At 41.3% G+C, this 21338-nt stretch overlaps 1 protein-coding gene across 2 annotated transcripts in view; it reads left to right on the top strand.

Annotated features, from left to right (window-relative positions):
• The window catches only part of GLI3 (GLI family zinc finger 3), a 195044-nt gene that overhangs the window by 140407 nt on the left and 33299 nt on the right, over positions 1–21338 (top strand). Inside the window, exons 7-9 of one of the 2 annotated variants that reach the window (XM_010001524.1) lie at positions 15307–15523; positions 16898–17011; positions 17669–17809. In XM_010001524.1, coding sequence (XP_009999826.1) covers positions 15307–15523; positions 16898–17011; positions 17669–17809 — 472 coding nt within the window. Of the gene's footprint in view, positions 1–15306; positions 15524–16894; positions 17012–17668; positions 17810–21338 lie in introns of both variants that reach the window. The other variant, XM_010001523.1, reaches the window with a different exon arrangement.

The following is a 21338-nucleotide window of genomic DNA, read 5'->3' as shown; positions in this document are numbered from 1 at the left end:
CATCTTTGCTCTTGAGAAATTGTCCCATTCAGCTCTTAAGAGGTTTCTATTAGTATGTGTTAAACAGACTAAACATTCAGCAAATTCCTGTCCAGGGCCCACAGAGAGGAAGGAGGACCTTTACCTGCAGCTGCAGCTCTGGTTTATCTGGTACCTCCTTAGGAAGCTTGTGGAGGCCAAGCTGTCTGCCTATCCGTAACAGCCTTTGCTGAATGTGAAAAAGAAAGCCATCTTCAGAGGCAACAGGAGCCAGGCCAGGAATTGTCCAGGTTAAGCAGTCTGGGACAAAATGCTTTTATGTAACACAACAAAGCTGGTGAAGAGTCTAGAGCACAAGTCTTACAAGGAGTGGCTGAAGAAACCAGGGTTGTTTAGCCTGGAGAAGAGGAGGCTGAGGGGAGACCGTATCACTCCCTTCAACTACCTGAAAGGAGGTTGTAGAGGGGTGGATGTTGGTCCCTCTCCTAAGCAATAAGCAATAGGACAAGAAGGAAGGGCCTTAAGTTGTGCTAGGGAGGGTTTAGATTGGATATTAGGAAAAGTTTCTTAGCTGAAAGAGTTGTCAGGCACTGGAACAGGCTGCCCAGGGAAGTGGTTGAGTCACCATTCCTGGAGATATTTAAAAGATGTGAAGGTGTGGCACTTAGGAACATGATTTCTAGGTAGACTTGTCAGTCTTGGCATTATGGTTGGACTCGGTGATCTTAAAGGTCTTTCCCAACCTAAATGATTCTATGATTTTCTAGGATTTTTCTAGAAGAGAGAAAAAGTTGCAAAATAAGGCATGCAGAAACTGATCATTAAGGAGAATGAAGGTACTGCCCCCTTGTGATGGTGCTTTGATACCATCTTTAATTTCAGGGTTGTACAGTATTTTTTTACAGGGCCCCTGTCTGCTTCAGTGCACAGGCTAAACATCCTCTTGATCAACCAGACCCACAGGACCCTACTTTGTCTGTCCCAGGCAGCTATAAGAGAGAAAGGAGCCTCTTACCTGGTGGTTTGCTGCCTAGAGGGAGGACCCTGTGCTTGCAGCACAGTCCCTGATGCTGGGCAAACTCAACTAGTCAGAAGTGGCCACCAGACTCATCCAGTTTCTCTTCCGGAGGCCCAGCCTAACACCCAATTCTGCAGAGGAGCCAAACTGCTCGAAGCTGTGGCTTGACACTACTAACAGCTTTTTTGAACATTTCACGTGCTGTGTCACGTTAACTAATGCAGAAGATCAGGTCTCCAAGTCGGAAACTGGGCAACCACAATGAATGGCACTTTTTACCTTAGTCTTTATTTACTTCACGTGCCCGTGCAAAACAAGAGTCCTTCCCCTTTACCTCAGAGGGAGGTTGAAAGCATTAATGTTTTGTGAAGCACTTAGAATTTAGTGATGAGCACAACAGAGAAGCTCAGGAGGGTATCAGTAATTATGTATTCACCAAAGGTTTAAATACAATGGAAGAAAGGTCTATGGGCAAGGAGAAGAAAAATAGCAGAGTGTCTCTCACTGAAGACTGTTGTGCATCTTGTGCACTGAATGAGGTGTGAGGGGGAAAAGAGGTGAGTGGTAATATAATTAGAGGCAGACGAATGAGCACATGAGGGTATGGGCAGGTTTAGTCCTGTCATTTTGCAAGCTCAGTGCACTCTTAACTTACATTTGCAGAGGTTCTACTTGTTAAGAAGGTGTCTCCAGGACCCGACTGGTCTTTGCATTGGCTAAAAAAAGCACATCTTAAAGCAAAATGACCCTCTAGGTGAGAGCACTGTGGGATGTTGAGGATGAAATAAAATTAAAAGAGCCACATTTTGGGCTATGTGTTTTACAGAGTTGAGCATAGAAGAACTCTGTTCCTGGACATGGGTACTACTGCAGTTTGAATAATAAATAATAGTTTAGCACAATCCAGATAGGGCTTGACTTGGCGGGCACTTTGTCATTGTCAGCTGGCAGCATAACGCTGTATCCTGACTGCTGGCTGAGTACTTGAAAAAAAGATGTTGCTCCCGCTGACAGCTAATAGTGGATCTCCTTTAGCACACCAGGTAGAGCTTCTACTTTGTGCATTTACAAACACCTGGTTTAGGTCTCAGCTGGGAGAGATTATGCAGAAAAGAGGCATATGAAATAGCATCAAATGAGGATAATCCTTCATTTGACATTTACTCATTTGGTTACCTGCCTCAGTCCTGCAGTGCAGCACCCCTGCTATTAATCTTTTGTCAGGATGTACTTAATGTTATATCTTCTACCTGTGACAATTATTAGACTTTACACTTCACTAGCAGGCAGCATGGCTTAGAGTGAGTATATAGAGGGTAAACACTTGCCATGATACTAAGAGTACTGATTCAAAACCTTTGCAAAAGATGAGCTGGTCTTCAGGAAATACAAGAGGTTGGGATTTCATGTTCTATAGGATCTGAAATTCAGAACCTCTGTAATTTTTTTAGTCTCTTAGCAGCCCTGCAATGCCCAATGTACAAAATCAGTTTTCAGATAATGAGCCAAATTCCCTGTCAGCTACAAAATGTTTAAATCAGGAGTAGTTCCACCTAATGTAAGAGACTTTATTTATGTTTAGGCATATATTACTGCAAACACACCTTAGTCATCTCATACTGTGTTAAAATTCAGTTTTATGTGAGCATGGGAGCCGTTTGGAATCTCCTTCAAGGTTTGAAAGAAACTGAGAAAGCACAGCACCACTTTTTTCTCCCCCCCCAAGCTCTGCCCCTGCCTCACTGATGTCATCAGAATAGGAAGGAGCACTTAACATCGTGTGGTTAATTACAGCCAGATCCTGGTTGTTCTTGTTCACATCAGTTTGCTCTGGGCTGATACGAAGCTGAGCATCAGGGAGTGGTGATGAGGATACTTTCACAAGGAGTGCTAGAAAAAGCCAGGTTTGTAGGGTGAGTTTAGGCAGCAGTGGATTAATATCCGTGAGGATGACAAGTCTGGTTTTCGGCAAGCAGTTACTGGATTCTCAATGAGTTCCTCATCTCATGTAAGCTCCTTGTACAGAGCATTTGTTGTATTAGTCAGAACCCTCCTCTGAGCTGCTTTACATCTAGAGACAAGTGATCATGTATTAATTTCTTCAGTTGCCCTTGGCAAATGTGGAGAGAAAAGCAAAGAGAAAAACAGTGAAGCTACACAAATGAAAATCTAAAGTTATCACAGAAAAAAAAGTGAAATGATCTCCTAACTAGGCACTGTACAAAAAAAGTGACCTTTTAATGAGTTTAAGTTATCCAGTATTTTTAATTTAACACAATGTCTCATAGTTATAAGACAGAGAGCCCTCATGTTCTCTTTCTTCCTTCTTTATTAAATATTTTATATATTATGTCTCCTCTTCCTCATCTTCCGAGGCAAATGGTTGTTTTTCAGTCTGCTCTTTAGAGAGTTCTTGCTTTGTTGTTTCTGCTGATACTGTCTGAAGGAGTCTCCCTCCACTACATGCAATAATATTCTTGAAGAGGACCAGCAATTCAAATGCACCATGATTTTCTGTGTTCTGCTTCCCATGCCATTTGTCTTAACATGTTTTTGCCACAGCTTCATGTTGATCAGATTTTCACTCCTCCATTGAATTCTGCATTGAGACAAGCAAGTGCTTCTCATGAGTTGGTGCAGCTAATTTAGAACCAGTGTCTGAGTAGTTCAGACTCCCCTTCAGTATTGATATACATGTTGATATCAGTATTGCTGATGCATCTAGCATACTTGGCTCTAAATATAACCTCTTACTTCTTCACTATGCTGCTTAAAATAATTTTGTCAGGTATGCAGATTTCATTTTTTCATTGATTGACTCCATGCCCAGATTGCTGACAATTGCACTAAAAACAGAGAACCCCATTGGAGGATTTGTACCTAACTTTTACTGAAAACCAACTGCTTAATTCTTACCTTCAATTTCTTTTTTAGACTGTTGAAAGTTTGTATATTTATGCAATTAAATCTGTGTAAAAGAACACAAGGAAGTGCTGCTTAATGAAATTACGCTGAAAAAGGTCAGGCAGAACACAATATATTCAGCAATGTTTTGCAAGAAGCTCCTTAAGACCTGATAAAAGTGTGTTAATAGTGTGAGTATTACAGGTATTTTGCTGGTTTATTATCTGTCTTACTGGGATCTGGCCAAGTGACATGCAAAGCTGACTTGGAGTAAAAGCTTTTTTGCTTTAAAAGATCTCAACTTAAATTTTGTTGTAAATGAAGGCTTAGTTATAGGTCAGACTGAGTCAAATTCAGGCCAGGTGTAACCCCACTGAAACAGGTCCTATTATAACTAGACATATCACAGATGTGCAGCACAGGGCTTTATTCTGCATGTCTTGTACTGTGTATGATTAATCTAAAGAAGGTAATACAGTGCTCTGTCATGCCATCACAGCTTCATTTTATACCCTCTTTCAAGAAGTGTGAATGGCAGAGGAGTGCTACAAAGTGAATAAAAATTAAATTCCTCAGTGTTACAGAAAGCTGCATCTAGTTCATGTTCTGTTTAAAGGTAATTCTGAAGCTAGCCTCCTATAGAAAGTTCCTACAGATTATAGGATGGTGTCATTCGGGGAGATGGTTGTGGAGAGCACCTGCACCTTGTATTAGAAAGAGGTGGATGTTTTTCATTACAAATACCCATGAATGGCAAGATTTCCTCCTTCAGAAAGTGTGTAATGTAAGAACTCAAACAACATAAAGAATACAGACTGCAGGCACATGATGCATGCATATTTACATGTACAGATACACATATATACAAGTGTGATTATGTATGCGTATATGCCTGTAAATGAATATGTCTCAGATCTTGTAATTAACTCATTTTGAAGCAACTTGCTCTAGACTGGTTCAGTGTTACTCAAAGAGTTTAAAGCCATTGGAGCTAGCACATTATTACTACCAGGAAAGTTCTGGAGCTGAGCGAAGTGTGCCAGAGTTTAACACTTCATTACCTCCTTTTCAGCACTTTCCATGTAATTAATGATACTGGTTTTGGAAACCCCAAAAATGCATAGCTGTGAATTTAATTCAAAACTCTTTCTCACCAGAAGTATCATGAGCTTACATGGAGGGAGCACAGATGAATTAAGCAAGGTACTCTTGATACAAAGGCCATTTAAGATACTAAGCATTCTTGAACAGAAATATCCCGGTGGGAAGGACAAAGCTGTCAATGCTGTCTGAGCATGTAAGGTTAATCAGTGTGGCTCTGGTGCTCTCAGTGAAGCTATTCCGTTTTACTTCAGCATGTGGCAATGGATTCATGAAGAAAAATTTCACCTAGCCTAGCAGATAAAACAGAATAGATAATATGATAAGCTGAAGAGAAAATACAAGCCACAAGACTTTGTTAATTTTAAACTGGTAATGGAAAACTGAAGAAAAGAGGCAGTGGAGCATGTGAGCTAAATACAATCGTAAGATGATTGCTATTACCTGATAAAAACTGAAAAAGTATAATATATACTATAGCTTATTAGATGCAGATATGTCTCTTTACAAATTCACTTAGATGACTTGTCTCTAGGTTAGTGATTTTTATTGAAATGTGTCAACATTACAAATGCTGAGAGATTTTAGTGAAACTTAGTTTTGAAAAATTATTTCAAAGGATTTCAAGTCTCATACCTGCCTTTAAGATCATGTCACACGTCTGGTTTCGTAGGCACCATTTGATACTGTTTTCCCCTGTACTTAAATGACAAGCTGTAAAAGCAACTGATGACTTGGCTGCACTGTCTACTCAAAGCTCACTGTTGTCAGTTAGAAAGTAGAGGGAAACAAATTCTGTTCAAAGCAAAACTGTTTAGTGGTGTTAGTAAAAATGTTACATAAATTGTGGGTAAAATGCTTCCAGCAGAAGTGCATTTTTAAAGCCTCCCTTCCTGTAACGCCATTTGCTTTTCATTTCTCATATACTTGAAGCTGTAAGAATTTCACAAATCTGTTCAGGGCTGTGAGGTTGCTGAGTGCGTTGTCACTGCTCTGACCTGAGCGATTTATCAACAATCACTTTGCAGGTTGTTTCCATCAGGAGGAGAAGTGGATGACAGAGTTGGAAGCTTCTTGTTATTCACTCCGTTTTGTTTATAAAGAATGTACATGAATTCCCTTTTCTGCCAACTCAAACAACAGGAGACAGTCTTCTTACATGATGTTCCTGGCTGCTTCTTCTCTTCCGGGTCCTGTCCAAGTAGAACTCATTGGCTTTCTCTCTTTTGCAGCTCTTTTGAGGTCAGACCCTGAGTCTGTCCTGCTGACTGTCCACAGCTTTCTACATCTGACCGTGCAGTGTGTCTGGCTGCATATTGCACATGTGCACAGTTCCATCAACATGTATACATAAACTCCTGTGTCTGAAGTCAGCTTACACAGACCTTCTCAGTACCTGTGGCTCAACTCCCAGCCATCTGTATATATGTCTTCGATTTTGGATAGTGGCTCCTACATGTAAATTTACCACGGGATGAATGAAGATGTTTCTTACATTAGTCCTTATAAAAAAAAGAGCATCTAAACATGTGAAAGCAGTATTTGATCACTGTTAGCTTCATTGTGACTCTTGTTATTACTGAATTCAGTTAAGATTGCAGTGTCTTGTAGGGCCCAGGTTTTAGGACAGCACTTAAGGACTTGCTGAAGTTAGTCCCTGTTCAGAAATATTTAACAATTATTAGGGTGCTTTCCTGAAGAATAGCTGGGTAAAATGGGAAAGGTCCATGTTTTCCCCTTAACAGCATTCTTAAACAATAAATAATGACTTTAAAAATGCAAATCAAAAACTAAGGGAGAAATGCTAGCCCAGTGTAAGGAAAGGATGAAAACTCAATTGAAATCAGTGAGTCCAGGTATTCATCCAATATTTGTTAGTGGATTTCTGCCCCCTGGTTTTTCAGTTTCACTTACCCGTAGGCTTCATGCAACTCTTAAGGGAGGGTAAGACAAAGTAGTGACATCTGTACATACTTGAGCATGAGCTGGAAAAAACCATGGTGTTATGCTAATAATACCTGATGATCAGCTTTATAGGAAGAGCAGGGAGAATGCTCAGAGGTCTGCAAAGCGATACTGATAAGTTAAAATATTGACCTATTTTGTCCAGATTAAAGATGAGAAGACTGGACAGGAAGAGGGTAGAGTAGTAATTTCCAACATGCAAAAGAGAAAAGAAAGGTAGATACTACAAAGGGGAAAGTGTGTGATGAGTGCTAAGTGAAATAGCAAAGTGCTGGTCTCAAATTGCTGCAGGAAAGATTTGGGATAGAGGATGGGAAAAAAAAAACTAATATGGTAAACATAATGTAGTTCTATATGAATAAATAAAGATATCCCAAAGAACTATCAGTTTTAAATTTAAAAAAAGAAAAAAGGTATTTGAAAACATAAGAAATACCATGCTGGGTCACACTATAGAGGGGTTAGACACTATGTAGTCACATAGTCTGTCTCTCATGGTGCAAACAGTCGATGCTATTTAAGAAGCACATGAGCCTGTCTGCTTTTGACGTTCTTTCTCTCTGTGCTCTCCCTACATCAATAATTATTAGATTAGCAATCCCAAAGCATATGCTCATGATAGTTCCTTTAGTTCCTGTTATGATCTATTGTTTTTGGACTTGTCTAGTCTCATGTGAACCTGCTGACTATGTCCGCCTCCTGGGGCAGCTGGTGGGCAGAAGCCCACCAATGCTTTTTGATGTCTTTAAAGTTATTAATCTATGGCTTTCATTGAATGCCTGCTAGTTTACAAGCTTAAAAAGCTTTTCTTTCCCTAAAATCTGGCAAAGCAGTACCAGAAAGGGGAAAGCACTTGGTTGCTTTTGCAAGGCATAGATGCATTACATCTTGCATAACTGGGTGTATTTTGTGATACAAGGAGGGTATATTCACAGTTTTTGTGAGGAAAGCTATGATGATATTATGAAACTAGCCTCTAAGTATTCACAAAATTTGGATCTTCTTGGCATTTTTGTGTCTGCCTATCTCTTTAGGCACACCTATGCAATATATAGGAAAGAAGGAATTTTTCCTGACTTGAATTCACAGCTGTTTTGCGGTAAATTCCACAGCTGTGACCAGAAACTGGATGACCTTCTTAGTAGGACAGCCACAAAGTAGCCACAAAGTTTGGTTTTGATTATGATGTCTGTTTGCCTTCTTCTTGAAGTCTGTTCCTTAAAATTTGATGTGCTCATGTAATTGTAATGTAGTTCACTGCCCCGCTTTACCTCCGGTGAAGGGAGTCTGAAACTTCACAGAGGAGTAGAAGAGAAAGAGAGAGAGAAACAGACTGACAGACACAGAAGCCCACAGTATGGAAAAATAAATGATATCACTGATGGGCTTTTCTGTCAGTGTATGTGAGTCATTGAATGCTTAAGCAGAAGTAGTACACATTTTTTCTAACCCTTATCCCTCATAAAACTCAACAACTAAAAAGATAACCTGCATGTAGTTTGTTAGTCATTTCGTATTGGGACTGCATGGGTTACATCCAAGGGTGATGAAAGAGTTGGCAGATGTGATTGCCAGGCCATTTTCCATTATTTACCTGAAGTCCTGCCTAACTGGGGACTGGAGGGTAGCAAGTGTAACACCCATCTGTAAGAAAGTCAGAAAGGAGGATCCAGGAAACTGTAGACCTGTCGGCCTGACCTCGGTACCAGGGAAGGTCATGGAGCAGATCATCTTGACTGTTACTGGAACACATACAGAGGATAACCAGGCCCAGTCAGCATGTGTTTATGAAAGGCAGGTCCTGCCTGACAAACTGATCTCTTTTTATAACCTGATAACCCAACTATTGTTTGAGGGAGAGGCTGTGGATTTTGTCTATCTGGACCTCCAAAAAGCATTTGACACTGTTCCCCATAGAACTCTCATTAAAAAACTGGCTGCTCATGGCCTGGATGAGCATACAATCAAGCACTGGCTGGACATTTGGGCCCAAAGAGTGGTGGTCAATGGAGTCAAATCCAGCTGGGGCCAGTCACAAGTGGTGTTCCTCAGGGCTCAGTGTTGGGACTGTTTCTGCTTAACATCTTTATTGATGATCTCGATAAGGACATAGAGTGTATTATCCGTAAGTTTGCAGATGACACCAAGCTGGGTGGGAGTGTTGATCTGCATGAGGATAGGGAGGCTCTACAGAGAGACTTGGATGGATTGGATCATTGGGCTAATGTTCATGATCTGGGCTTCAACAAGGCCAGGTGCTGGGTCCTGCACTTGGGCCACAACAACCCCAGGCAAGGCTACAGGCTGGGGAAGTGTGGCTGGAAAGTGTCTGGCAGAAAAGGACCTGGGGGTTCTTATTGAACCCAGCAGTGTGCCCAGGTGGCCAAGAAAGCCAGTGGCATCCTGGCTTGTATTAGAAATAGTGTGACCAGCAGAAGTACAGAGGTGCTTGTCCCCCTGTACTCAGCACTGGTGAGGCCACACCTGGAGTGTTGCGTCCAGTTTTGGGCACTCCAATTCAAGAGAGATATTGAACTGCTGGAGCAAGGACAGAGGAGGGCAATAAAGCTGGTAAAGGGCCTAGAGAATCAATCTTATGAAGAAGGCTTGAAGGAGCTGGGAATGTTTAGCTTGAGGAAGAGGAGGCTGAGGGGAGACCTCATCAGTCTCTACAACTACCTGAAAGGTCACTGTAGAGAGGTTGGTGCTGGTCTCTTCTCACAGGTAATTAGCGAAAGAACAAGCGGGAAGGGTTTCAAGCTGCTGCAGGGCAGGTTTAGACTGGACATGAGGAAATTTTTTTTCACAGAAAGAGTGGTTAGACACTGGAATAGGCTGCCCAAGGAGGTGGTTGAGTCACCATCCCTGGATGTGTTTAAGGGTCGTTTGGATGTGGTGTTGGTGGATCTGGTTTAGGGGAGAACTTTGTAGAGGAGGGATGATGTTGGGACTCGTTGATCCCAAGGGTCTTTTCCAACCTGAATAGTTCTATGATTCTATATGCATTCATCTTTTCCTTCTTTTCTACTTTGTTTAAGAAAAAAAAAGAAAAAAAGTCTGAAATAGGAATACAAATCAGATTCCCTTCAGTGGTGCAGGTTTTCATTTCTCAGTAGGTAGATGAAAGAAAAAGATTCATAATTCGTACTTCTGTGAATCCAAGATTTTTTTTGGAGGTGACCGATATTTTGGAAAATAAGAACAATTGAGCCAGGCGTGTTAGGTTCTTTTGGCAGCTGGATTTTGGAAGTGTTGAGCACCCCTTGTCTGAAATGCAGCCCCTTTAAGTTATCTTAAAGAAACGTGATGCAAATTGAGATCTCTGAAACCACTGATTGCTTTTGAAAAACCTGGTTGTTGATTTTAGTAGTTCTGGACTCTCAAAATTACTACTTTCAGATCTTCTTTACCACATCAGGGCATGAATTTTAGCCTGTTACTGAATGACACTGGTGCCATCTTGGTGCACATTTCTAAGCAGACATGGCTGGATTGGCGGAGCAAGGCCAGGTGGTGCCACCCATCCTGCTAATGCTGGCCTCCTGCCTAGAAAGCAACATGAGCTTGGTGTGGCTAGCAAGAGGGCATATGGCTGTCTTGTCAAGGCAGAGGGATTCCATGGGGTCTGAGGGGACTCTGGGCTATGGGGATTCTTCACACATCCTGCATTCAAGAGTTGTTGAATAAAGTGCATGAAAAACTTTGGGAAGGAGGGCAGGAACCCAGGTCTCCCCTTCCCAACAGAACGTTCCATGCCAGCAATGTACTGAGCTTTGATTTCTTTGTCTTCTTTTTGGCCCACAACATAAACTTTATTGTTGAACCTGAATGGTTTCTGAAAGGCTGAGAAAGACCTGCCACCTTCTGTTCTCTTCAGATCTTCTGATCTTTTCAGATCAGAAAAATCATCCAGGCTGCCCTGGGATGGCATCTTGTATGTGAGTGACGTTAAACCCATCCAGGTCATCTTGCCTTATGAAGAGTTCTCCAGAAACAGCCGGAGACAATTATTTGAAAGTAGCTATCAGAGCTGTATAAGAAAGCACCCTGGTGTCTGAACCGGTGTCACCATTTCTAAGTAGTCCTCTTTGCTGTGCTGGCTATTCCTCTGCTCTCTCACAATGTCCTTTTCATTTCAGTCTGAGATGTTTGGAGGCAGAGAGAATTAAGTGCAGCTTGCCAAGCTCTGTAGGAAAATCCTGGTACCTCAGACTCAATCCTTGCTACTCAGCGCAGGACAAAAGAGAAGTACTAAAGAAGTAAGGATCCCTCCTTTCCTTAGCACATCTGTCCAGCTGTGTCCTAAGGCATCTGCTGCTGGTGGAATTGTTTTCCATTAAGAGCCACTAGCTAAGGTGATGTCTGTCTCCTCCTGTACCCTATAAGTTTGCTTGCTTGCAAGTTGAACAAAAGTTGGCTGACTTAGGACCCTCCTTCTGAAGGATCATACGGTGTTCAGGCAGGTGTAGGTAAAGAGGACATCTCTGTGAGGTGAAATTTGTCCTTTTGATGGAAGACATTCTGGTTTATATAGGGAGGGGAATAGCAAATATGCTTATCTAATGTTTAAGCGCTTGCCCTGTACTGGTGGGAGGCACATCACTGCAGGCCAGTGAAACTTGCTTCTGCATTTGTTAAAGCAGAGCTACTTTTGTCCTTTAGTTACAGAAGTATTTTGCCACTGGGGACACATCATCACATTGCCATGTGTTGCTCTGCATGGGGTTGAGAATATGAAGGAGGGGTGCTTGACCAAAAATAACCCTATATAAGCAGTCCTTTCCTGTCTTTGGATGGATGTGCTGGAAAATATTGCCAAACTCCTGTAAATATAGGTGAGCTGCATTAAATGCAAGTTGTATGCATACATCTGGTGGCTCCTACAGTCTGTTTCCTACTTGTGGTCAAAGGTTCCTTTTCAACATCTAAGTTCCCAAGTTTCTAGTCAATGACACCTCAACAGCCTCCAAATGAGATGAAAATATATTCTGATCACAGCAGTTTCCTCCTGCCCTTCCTGAACTGTTTGGGAGGGATCTCCTGTGCTCTTGCTTTATATAGGTTAAAAATTGGATGTTAAATGCAGGTGCTCATTTTAACTGTAATCACAGAGCAGTGATGAGCAGGATCCCAGCACAAAAGGACCTGGGGGTGCTGGTGGACAGCCAGCTGAACACTAGCCAGCAGTGTTCCCAGGTGGCTAAGAAGGCCAACAGCATCCTGGCCTGCATCAGGAATAGTGTGGCCAGCAGGAGTAGGGAGGTGATGGTGCCTCTGTACTCGGCACTGGTAAGGCCACACCTTGAGTACTGTGTTCAGTTCTGGGCTCCTCACTACAGGAAGGACATTGGGGTGCTGGAATGTGTCCAGAGAAGAGCAGCCAACCTGGTAAAGGGTCTAAAGAACAAGTCATAGGAGGAACAGCTGAGGGAACTAGGGATGTTTAGTTTGGAAGAGGGAGTTGAGGGGCAACCTCATTGCCGTCTACAACTGCGTGAAAGGAGGTTGCAGGGAGGTGGGTGTTGGCCTCTTCTCCCATGTGAATAATGACAGGACCATAGGAAATGGTCTGAAGTTGCAGCAGGGGAGGTTCAGATTGAATATTAGGAAGAATTTCTCTACTGAAAGCGTGGTCAGGCAGGGAGGTAGTTGAGTCACCATTCTTGGATGTATTCAGGAAATATGTAGATGAGGAACTTCAGGGCATGCTCTAGGGGCTGAGATTGTAGGTTGTGTGCTGTGGGGTTTTTTGGGATGTGTATCGTGTGGTTTTGTTTTTGTTTATTTGTTTGATGTTTTGGAGTTTTGTTATTGTTTGTTGGATTTTTTGTGTGTTTTGGTGGCTTGTGTCTTTTAGTTGCTTTTTGTTTGTTTGTTTTATTTGTTTATTTCTTGGGTTGGTTTTTTTTATGTTTGGACTTGATGATCCTGGAGGTCCTTTCCAACCATGATTGTTCTGTGATCTACATCTCTGAGCTGAGGTCTTAAGTCAGTCATGTCTTGTGGGTGAATTGTAAGTTCATCTTTTTACCATGTAGTATCCGAGTAATATTACCAAAGTTTTGAACCTTGTCTTGCAAAGCTAGGTTTTGTTGTGCATGCTTAAACACCTAGAAAGGAAAAAAAAACAACATTACCCTGTATTTCCAAGGGTGCTATGTGCATGGAGCTCCCAGTGAAATCAGCCCACTTCTTTTTTTCTTTGAAAGTGATTCAGCTGAAGTGTAAAGATGTCCTAGGTATTAACTGTTCACAGAGAAATAAAATACTGCATCAAAATGGTTTCTGTGTTGTGTTTGTTGCTCTTGGTGTATTTGGTGACATCTTCAGGGTGGTGCCTTGTACTGTTTGAAGTGTGTGAGATGAACTCACCGTGTCTACATGGAAGAAAAAAATGCTGGGGTATAGTAAAGAGGCATTGTTTCAGCCTCATGTATGGCACTGTAATTGCATGGTTTTTAATGAACGGACCAGACTAGTTACACTTAGTAATGTTTGTTCACTAAAAAAGGAAAAAGGATGTTAAATCATTGTGTTCTTTGATGAATGGCTTGTACACTGAAGAATAAATTGAACAAACTGGCATAGAGCTCAGTGAACATGAAATCAGCTATTAGAAGAAAGCTTGTGAACAAATTCTGAGCCTGATATGCATCTTTTGATTAATGTCCTATCAATCATCCATAGTGGCTACCTTAGCTGAGTCGTGCTGTAATCATTCATGGTTGCTTACAGGAACACTAGCAGGGACTATAGAGCTGCAATAACTGAATATTATTACTGATTTCTCTCTAACTCTTGCTGTGAACAATTACTGTTTTCACTACATTTCTGACTCCCTTTATTAAAAAGAATACAATGCAAAATGAAAAGAGAGTTCCTCAAAGACCAGTAAAATCCTCCCAGAGTATTCTTAATGATGTTCTGTCCTAAATGGGCAAACTATTGTAATGCAGAGTTCTCACCAGGAATAATAGTAATGTAATCACATTGAAGCTGTCTCTTTATGGATTGTAGTAAAACAGACAAAATGTATAGTCAAATTAATGAACACAGAATTTCCATAGAATTATTACTTAAAACGGTTGAAATTATTTTAGCTCTTTTTGTGTCACAGTATTTGCAGTTAATACACTTAACAGCAACAGCAATTAAGACTCCAAACTGTAAATTTGGCTTAAATCCACCCTTTTGACATTAGAAAAAGCCTTGATTCTTAAAAGGTATTATGCCTGCACCCTTGTCTTTTAAGGCCTAATGTTTTAAATGTGCACAGCTCTTCTGAACTGTGGGTTTTTTTTAAGAAAAAAAGAATAATACACTTATTTCTTTTTTCTTTTTTCTTTTTTTCTTTTATGATTATAAGTTAATGGCAAATGTTTACAGGAGGATCTCGTATGTGTATGTGTGAAGATTTAGTTCCACACCATTTATTTCTCAAGTGTGACACAAAGAATGCTTTGGCACTACCCACAAAATATGTCCTTAGGTGGCAGTGCAATTTCCTCCAAAGTCACTGTAGTCTGGGAAATACAGTGAAGTAATGAAGTGATGACAGGTATTAGCATGCATAATGGACTTTAATAGTCATTTAATGTTGTTTAACTGGAAGAAGGAGAAGTGCTTTCCCATTGGAATATTTCTACATTGAAACTCATTGATCACCAATTTCAGAGGGGAAAGGTTAATCCATCAGTTTCTGTAACCAAACGGCGCTGATGGAAATTCTTTAGGTGACATTCTGGATGAACTGAGCTTTCCATCTTTGCAAACAAATGAGTGATATGACAAGCATGGTGTTCAGAACACATTTAACCAATTGATTTTCTCTCCTCTTGTAATAAGATCTAGAGACATATGAAAGAGCGTAGCCTGAGCCAAGATTAAAGGAACTGCTTCATACACGTGAACATAGGGGAACTGCATTATCAATAAAAATACTATAAAGCATGTAGGCACCCATTCTTTTTCTTTATATAAAGTTTGTTATTGCAATAAATAGCTGTTATTGAACAGCTTGCCTTTTATTTCGGTTTTTCTGAATTTTATTTTAGTCGGCTTTCGGTGGTTTCCTGGTAACTGTTAGGGAAAAATCTTTTGTTTTCTTATTGTATCATTTTTGCACTCACTAGTAAATCCAAGCCAACTCTGGATTTAAAACCAGGATTTATCATCCTTTGGAACACCAAGAAAGATGTGAAGGGGAGAGAGGGAGGGACCTGACTTCAATTAATGTAAATATATCAAATATATTTTAAAGGTTTAATTTGGACGGTTCCTTACTGTAATGACCCTCACCTTTTTCCTTCCTTTTCCCTCCTTTTTTCTCCCAAATTCAGCCCTGCTCTGAGTTTCACATACCCTCCTACACCAGTATCCCTCCAGCAAATGCATCAGCAAATTATAAGTCGTCAGCAAACCTTAGGTTCAGCCTTTGGACACAGCCCTCCACTCATCCATCCTGCTCCAACTTTTCCTACCCAGAGACCTATCCCTGGCATCCCCAGTGTCCTGAACCCTGTCCAGGTCAGCTCTGGACCTTCTGAGTCCACACAGGTGAGAGACAACAAAAGAAACCTTCGCACCTCATTAGTTCAAAAATAAAATAAATGACATGTCTCGGTGGCAATTAATCACCACTGGCACCGAGGCCCTTCGATAACAGTTTTCTTGCAGCTATAGCATTTGCAGTCTCTTTATTATAAATCACAGGAGTGTATGTGTGGTTCTTGATTGGTAGCTTGCTTTTTAGTCCTCATAAATATTTCAGTGTGCTGCAGCAGCTTCTCATTCCAAACTGCCACTCCTGAACCTGACACGGGAACTTAATAGAGATGGGGAGTAAGAAAAAGGGGGAAGACTCATCAAAACACTAACACGTTAAAGATTAGCAACTTCACCTTGTGATGCAGGTGTGAGTAACTCAGTCTGCGAGCACCAGAACAACTGAAAGAAAGTGCAGAGGTTTGAACGTTTTTTTTCTGTGATTTGTGCCAAATTGGACTTACTGACTTTAAATTAATATTTCAATAAACCAAGGTGTCTTCCCAAAAGCTGGGGGGATATGCAGTAAATGAATCAGGCCCTAATGTGGAGTTTATCACAGTTCATGGTTTGCCTGTTATTAACTACTGCTGTTTGTTTCCAGATGACCTAGGATAGGTTATTTATCAGTCTGGGAGCTGTTTATCTCCTGGCTAGCTTTTACAAATGTAGAAGCAGAGCATGCTGCTGTAGGAAACATATTGATTTTTTGTGGGGTCCATGCAAGTTCAGATATCTCTAAAAGATCTCTGGATTCCTATAAGATCCATTTGCGCGTGTAGATAATGGTGTTCAGTCTAGCACAGCAAGAGGAAAAAAAAAGATTCTGCCCTGTTTATGTCAGCAATAGTTTTGCTGTTGACTTGGGAGAATCCAGGACTTCATCTATGTTTTTTTGGCTGAGCCTTACACAAACTTTTCTTCCCATCCACCATTATAATGGCAAATGCAATGAAAGAGCTCATCTTGTGTGCTCATGTTAAGTGCAAAACCTTTCCTTCAAGTGTTAAAAAGTAAATAATTCTCTTTTGTTTATTTGAAAAAGTACACAGTGATTTTGCTTTTCAAAGTTGCCTTTCTGAAGTCATCATTATGTGGAAAATCAAGTTCTTCCTACCCCTCCCTGGGGATGGAATCACATCAGATGCCCCCCTTCCTGTTCCCTCCCTGCTCCATTACAAGGTTGAGTGATGCAGCTCTTCCATAAGTTAATGCTATGTAATTGAAGCACAATGTAATTGCATATCCAATATAATTAACAATGTAGCTTCACCAAATAAAGTTGCTGAGCAGATGCTGCATATTTTTGTTTGGCACTACTGTTTATCACAGTCTAATTTTGTCTTCTTTTGGGGAACAAAAAAACCAAACACCTGTCTGCAGCAGAATAAGCCCACAAGTGAATCTGCAGTGAGCAGTACTGGAGATCCCATGCACAACAAGCGCTCCAAGATAAAGCCTGACGAGGAGCTCCCCAGCCCAGGAGCAGGAAGCGTGCAGGTATGGTGAGCTGATAACAGTCCTGAGCCTTTCATCTCACTGCCAGAGGGAGAATGCACCTCGCCTGTGGCATGTGCTTTCAGGCTTCCTGCCCTGGTATGGCCCTTCATCCAGTGCACAGATGGGCAGCCTCAGCTCATGGCAAGAAGAGTTAAACACGCAGTGCTGGGTGACAGGGCTGTGGTGCAGAACGAGGGCAGAGAGGAAGAAGGCTGATGGAGAGATGCCTCTGGTCAGTCAGAGAGTGCTCAACCCTCTCTTTGCCGCTGGAAAGCAAACCAGGGACATCCAGGTCTTTATTGAGGACAAGTTGTCTGTTCAGCTGCCACACGGACTTTTATCAGGTCTTGGCAGAGTACTGCACTGAGGCTTCAGTGTTGGGCTCCAGTCTCGTTTGTTGTACTTCCTGTACCAGTTAATGCCACTTGTTTTAGTAGAGTGACTCCTGATTTACAGTGACTTGGGGCAGATGAGAGTCAGAGCCTCTGTCTTGGGAGTGAATTCATGTTTTGGAGAATGGAGTATTAGAGTGAACCGAGTGTAAAATAATCTATACACCCACCCCCATCTTCCTTGTAGTGCTGAAATAATTGACTTTTCTTCGTCCTCAGTTTCAGAATTTCCTCTCTTCTCACCCCTGTTTTCTCCTCTCTCCAGGAACAGCCAGAAGGAATGACCCTAGTAAAAGAGGAAGGGGACAAAGATGAAAGCAAACAGGAGCCTGAAGTAGTCTACGAGACAAACTGCCACTGGGAAGGCTGTTCCAGGGAGTTTGACACGCAGGAACAGCTAGTGCATGTAAGTTAATAGTATTCAGGAACCGGATTTTAAAACTACGTGACCTTTTTCATGGAGGTCGTGTTCTCTGACCCTCTGCTGAGTCAAGTTTCTTAGGTAACAGCACTGCAAACTGGAGAAGGGCTTATGAGTTTCTGAGAATAAAGAAAACTCAGAGCCACAGTTCTTGACCTGTTCAGTCAGCTAAAGCTTAGTGTAAAATTCAATAAAGTCTTCAATAGAGATTGTAATGGCTCTGATCCTGTAAGCCAGCAAATGCTATTTTGAGTTAGAGACTTTGATAGTTATTGAGTAATAGTAAGCTGGACATGAATTATTATTAACCTTTAGCCAAGTTGGATTTTTTTCTCCCCAAAAGGGACTGTAATAGTAGAAATGGGCAAGGGGAATACTTCCCCTTCCCTAAGGGTTTTTTTGGTATCAGTTTACTGTTGTGATGTAAACTGAAGTTGATTATTTGGCTAAATACCTGGAGACTTGAGTTATTTCAGTCTGTCCAGCAAAAGCGAATTTTGTGCTCTTATTTATGCTACTCCAAATATTAGTTGTATCTGCCTTGTTTTTTCTTCCTCTCTAACAGTTCTCCAACTGTTTTGCAGTATTGTAAGCTACAAAATTAATGATCAAACTCTAGAATATAACCTGCCATGTACACTCCCCCCCATTTCCACTCTCCTTAGCTAGCAGCATCTCTCTTTAATTTCCAGCATTATAGAACACATCTAAATACTCTGAAAAAAAAAAGGAATTCACAGTACAGATTAGAGAGGAACATCTTCAGCACATTGTGTGTCAGAAGCATATTTATTGTAGAAAAATGTTTAATGCTCTCCTAGAAATCATACAAAATCTGTTGCATTATGTGGCCAATCCTACTGAAGTATCTTGTTCAAAAATGCACTTTTTCATGAAAAAATAAATTAAAACCCCTTACCATGTATTTCCAAACATGACAAAATGTTAAATGAATGCCTCAAAACTGACTTCAGTAAAGCGATGCCAGTTTTTACTTCCTGGAATGTGAGAGCCTCTTCGTGTTGCAGTTATTCATCAAGATGTGTTTTCAGTTTCTTGGTGTTGTTAGGTAGTAGTAGTAACAATAACAATAATAATAAATGAATGACTATCACAAACCAAAATAATGGCAAAAATGTGACATTGTAAAAGAGTCTTTTGGACACATTTTGCACAAAAAAATACCATAACATTTTAGTAGGCCAAGATGAAATGACTCTCACAGTGTCATAATAATTTTTTGGGGAAGAAAAATACCATACGAACGGTTGCTGTAAAGGGTTGGACACATTTGAAAGATCAAGTGTCCGTCATGCGAACAGACCAGTTGGCATCATCTGGGGCTCTGCACAGGCACAGTCATTAGATTTGCTAATAATTATAGGGCTGAAGCTTTATGATGCCTGGCAATCCTGTCTCAATATTCAGAAATGGTCGTAGTGATAATGATAAATAATTTACACCAAAATGTATGAAATAAAAGAGAAATCCAGAATAAAAGTGCCCTTGGTAATGAAGAAAAGAAATAAGTTGTTTGAAAGTTTCAGACATAAAAATTTAATTTCATTCCACTGTGCCTTTAGCTAATAGCTAGTGTTTTATAGTTTCAGGTGAATTAAATTGACAGCGTGATTGTTTGGTTGTTGGGATTTGTTTAATGCATTTGTTGTTTCTGGTGTGACTCTCCAACTGTACTGTAAGGATCAATAGCAAGACTGCTCTGAAAAAAGTGTATTATGTTTCTGCATGATGCCAAGATCTGAAATGGGTTTCTCTAGACATAAAGAAGGCAGATAAAAAATGTTTCTGTGATGCAAGGATTTCTTTGTGGCAGGGCTCAGGATTCAGATCTGTTATGATGGCATTTCAGATTACGAGGTCAAATCCTGACTCGATACTCTGAAGACAATAAAATCATCATCATCATCATAACCATCACATTCAAGTAGTATAAATCAGGCTGTAAGAATCAGCGTGACTCAGTGATGGGACCTTGGTTTCTGATTTCTTTTGCTGCTCTGGCAGAGTCCTGCTGTGGGGGCTTGAGTGAGTTATTTCTGTCCAGAATTGCAAAGGGTTTTAGACATCTAACTCTGTTTGAAAGTCTCACTCTTCACCCCGGTCTGTCTCTCCCACGTTTTGTCTGCCCTTGATTGCTGCAACTTTCTGATGTACAGCTGCAGCAACTAGGGAAATGAAGCCTGGGTCTCGGTAGGGCTTCACAGGAGGGCAGTCTTAGTTTTGCTTAGCTGTGTGACTCCAGCAGAAGTCTCTCAGGCCCTGAGCAGCAGTTTGGTCCTTGAAAATCTCCCCGCTGATGCGGCTCATGTGTGCCTCCTACCCAAATACTAGTGGGTAAATCCAAGTAGGTACAAATTGCCATAACTGCGCTTACCTCGGTGTCTTTGCGCTGGCCTGTGCATACGTGCACTTGAACCAGGCACAGATAATATGTGTCTCAGTGGCATGAGTGCATCCTTTGCTCAGTAATATTTACACTGCAGCAGCAGCTGGAGGCCTCGTCAAGCCCAGAGTGCCACAGTGCTAGATGCTGCTCAAACACAAGAGAAGGAGTGGCCCTGATATGGGCATGACGTCCTCACCCTCCACCTGCAGGGCCATGCCCATCGAGCTGCTCGGTGCTCTCTGGAGGTACCTGAGCGAGCTTGTGTACAGACAGGACTGTAGCTAGGATCACACTATTAACCCTCCCATCTTGCAGCAGAGCTCTGTCATGTTGACTCTCCTGGCTGCATGCACTACTGCTCTGCGGGTGATTCCCAGCTTGCCAGCAGACTAAGCAGAGCCTCATTTGCTTCAGCCAAGCTCAAAGCGGGGTTTTAAGTGACATGCTGGACTGTTGTCTGGGACATCAGAAGTATAGATAACCACGCTGGTTTGTTGCCTTTACTGTGCTGTGGTATCATCAAGGGAGGGTCACCTGACATGGGGAAAGGCAATTAAAGGCTTAAATTTTTCCCTAGCAAGACTCATCCAGATAACATCTGCTGGCTTCCCTATATTCTCCGGCACTCAAAGGACAATTAGCATGAGCAGAGAACTGCAGTCAGTGTTCAGAAGCTGGGATAGCACTATACACTTGATACTACATCATATTGTGTACACATACCTACTTGCCTATACTATGGGTAGTCAAGTGAACTGTATAGTGAAGCTAAGAGTGAGCTCTGTAGACCTTCACAGAGGATTGCAAGAAACCCTTTCCTTGTCACCCACTTCATTAAGTATGTGGCATGTGCTATATATTCAGTGGAAGAGAAAATGCATTTGTATATTTGACTTGGAAGTATTTAGAGTATTCATTCACTGGCACAACTCTCTAAACCAGTTACCTGGAAGTTCAGCTGGGAAGAGGAAATTTATAAAGTGCAGAGTTCAGAAAAAAACCCCTAAAAAGCATTCTTGTACATCCTGGTAAGGCTGAATTGTCAGGATATATACAGGCTAGCCAAAAGTCTTCTAATGAATGTGGGGGTTTTTCCAGGGGAATAAA

The sequence above is a fragment of the Chaetura pelagica genome, unplaced genomic scaffold (assembly GCF_000747805.2).
Source record: "Chaetura pelagica isolate M959 unplaced genomic scaffold, ChaPel_1.0 scaffold7, whole genome shotgun sequence".
Classification (NCBI taxonomy): Eukaryota; Metazoa; Chordata; class Aves; order Apodiformes; family Apodidae; genus Chaetura; species Chaetura pelagica.
Note: the sequence above shows the minus strand (reverse complement) of the source record. Positions and strands in the feature narration are given on the sequence as shown.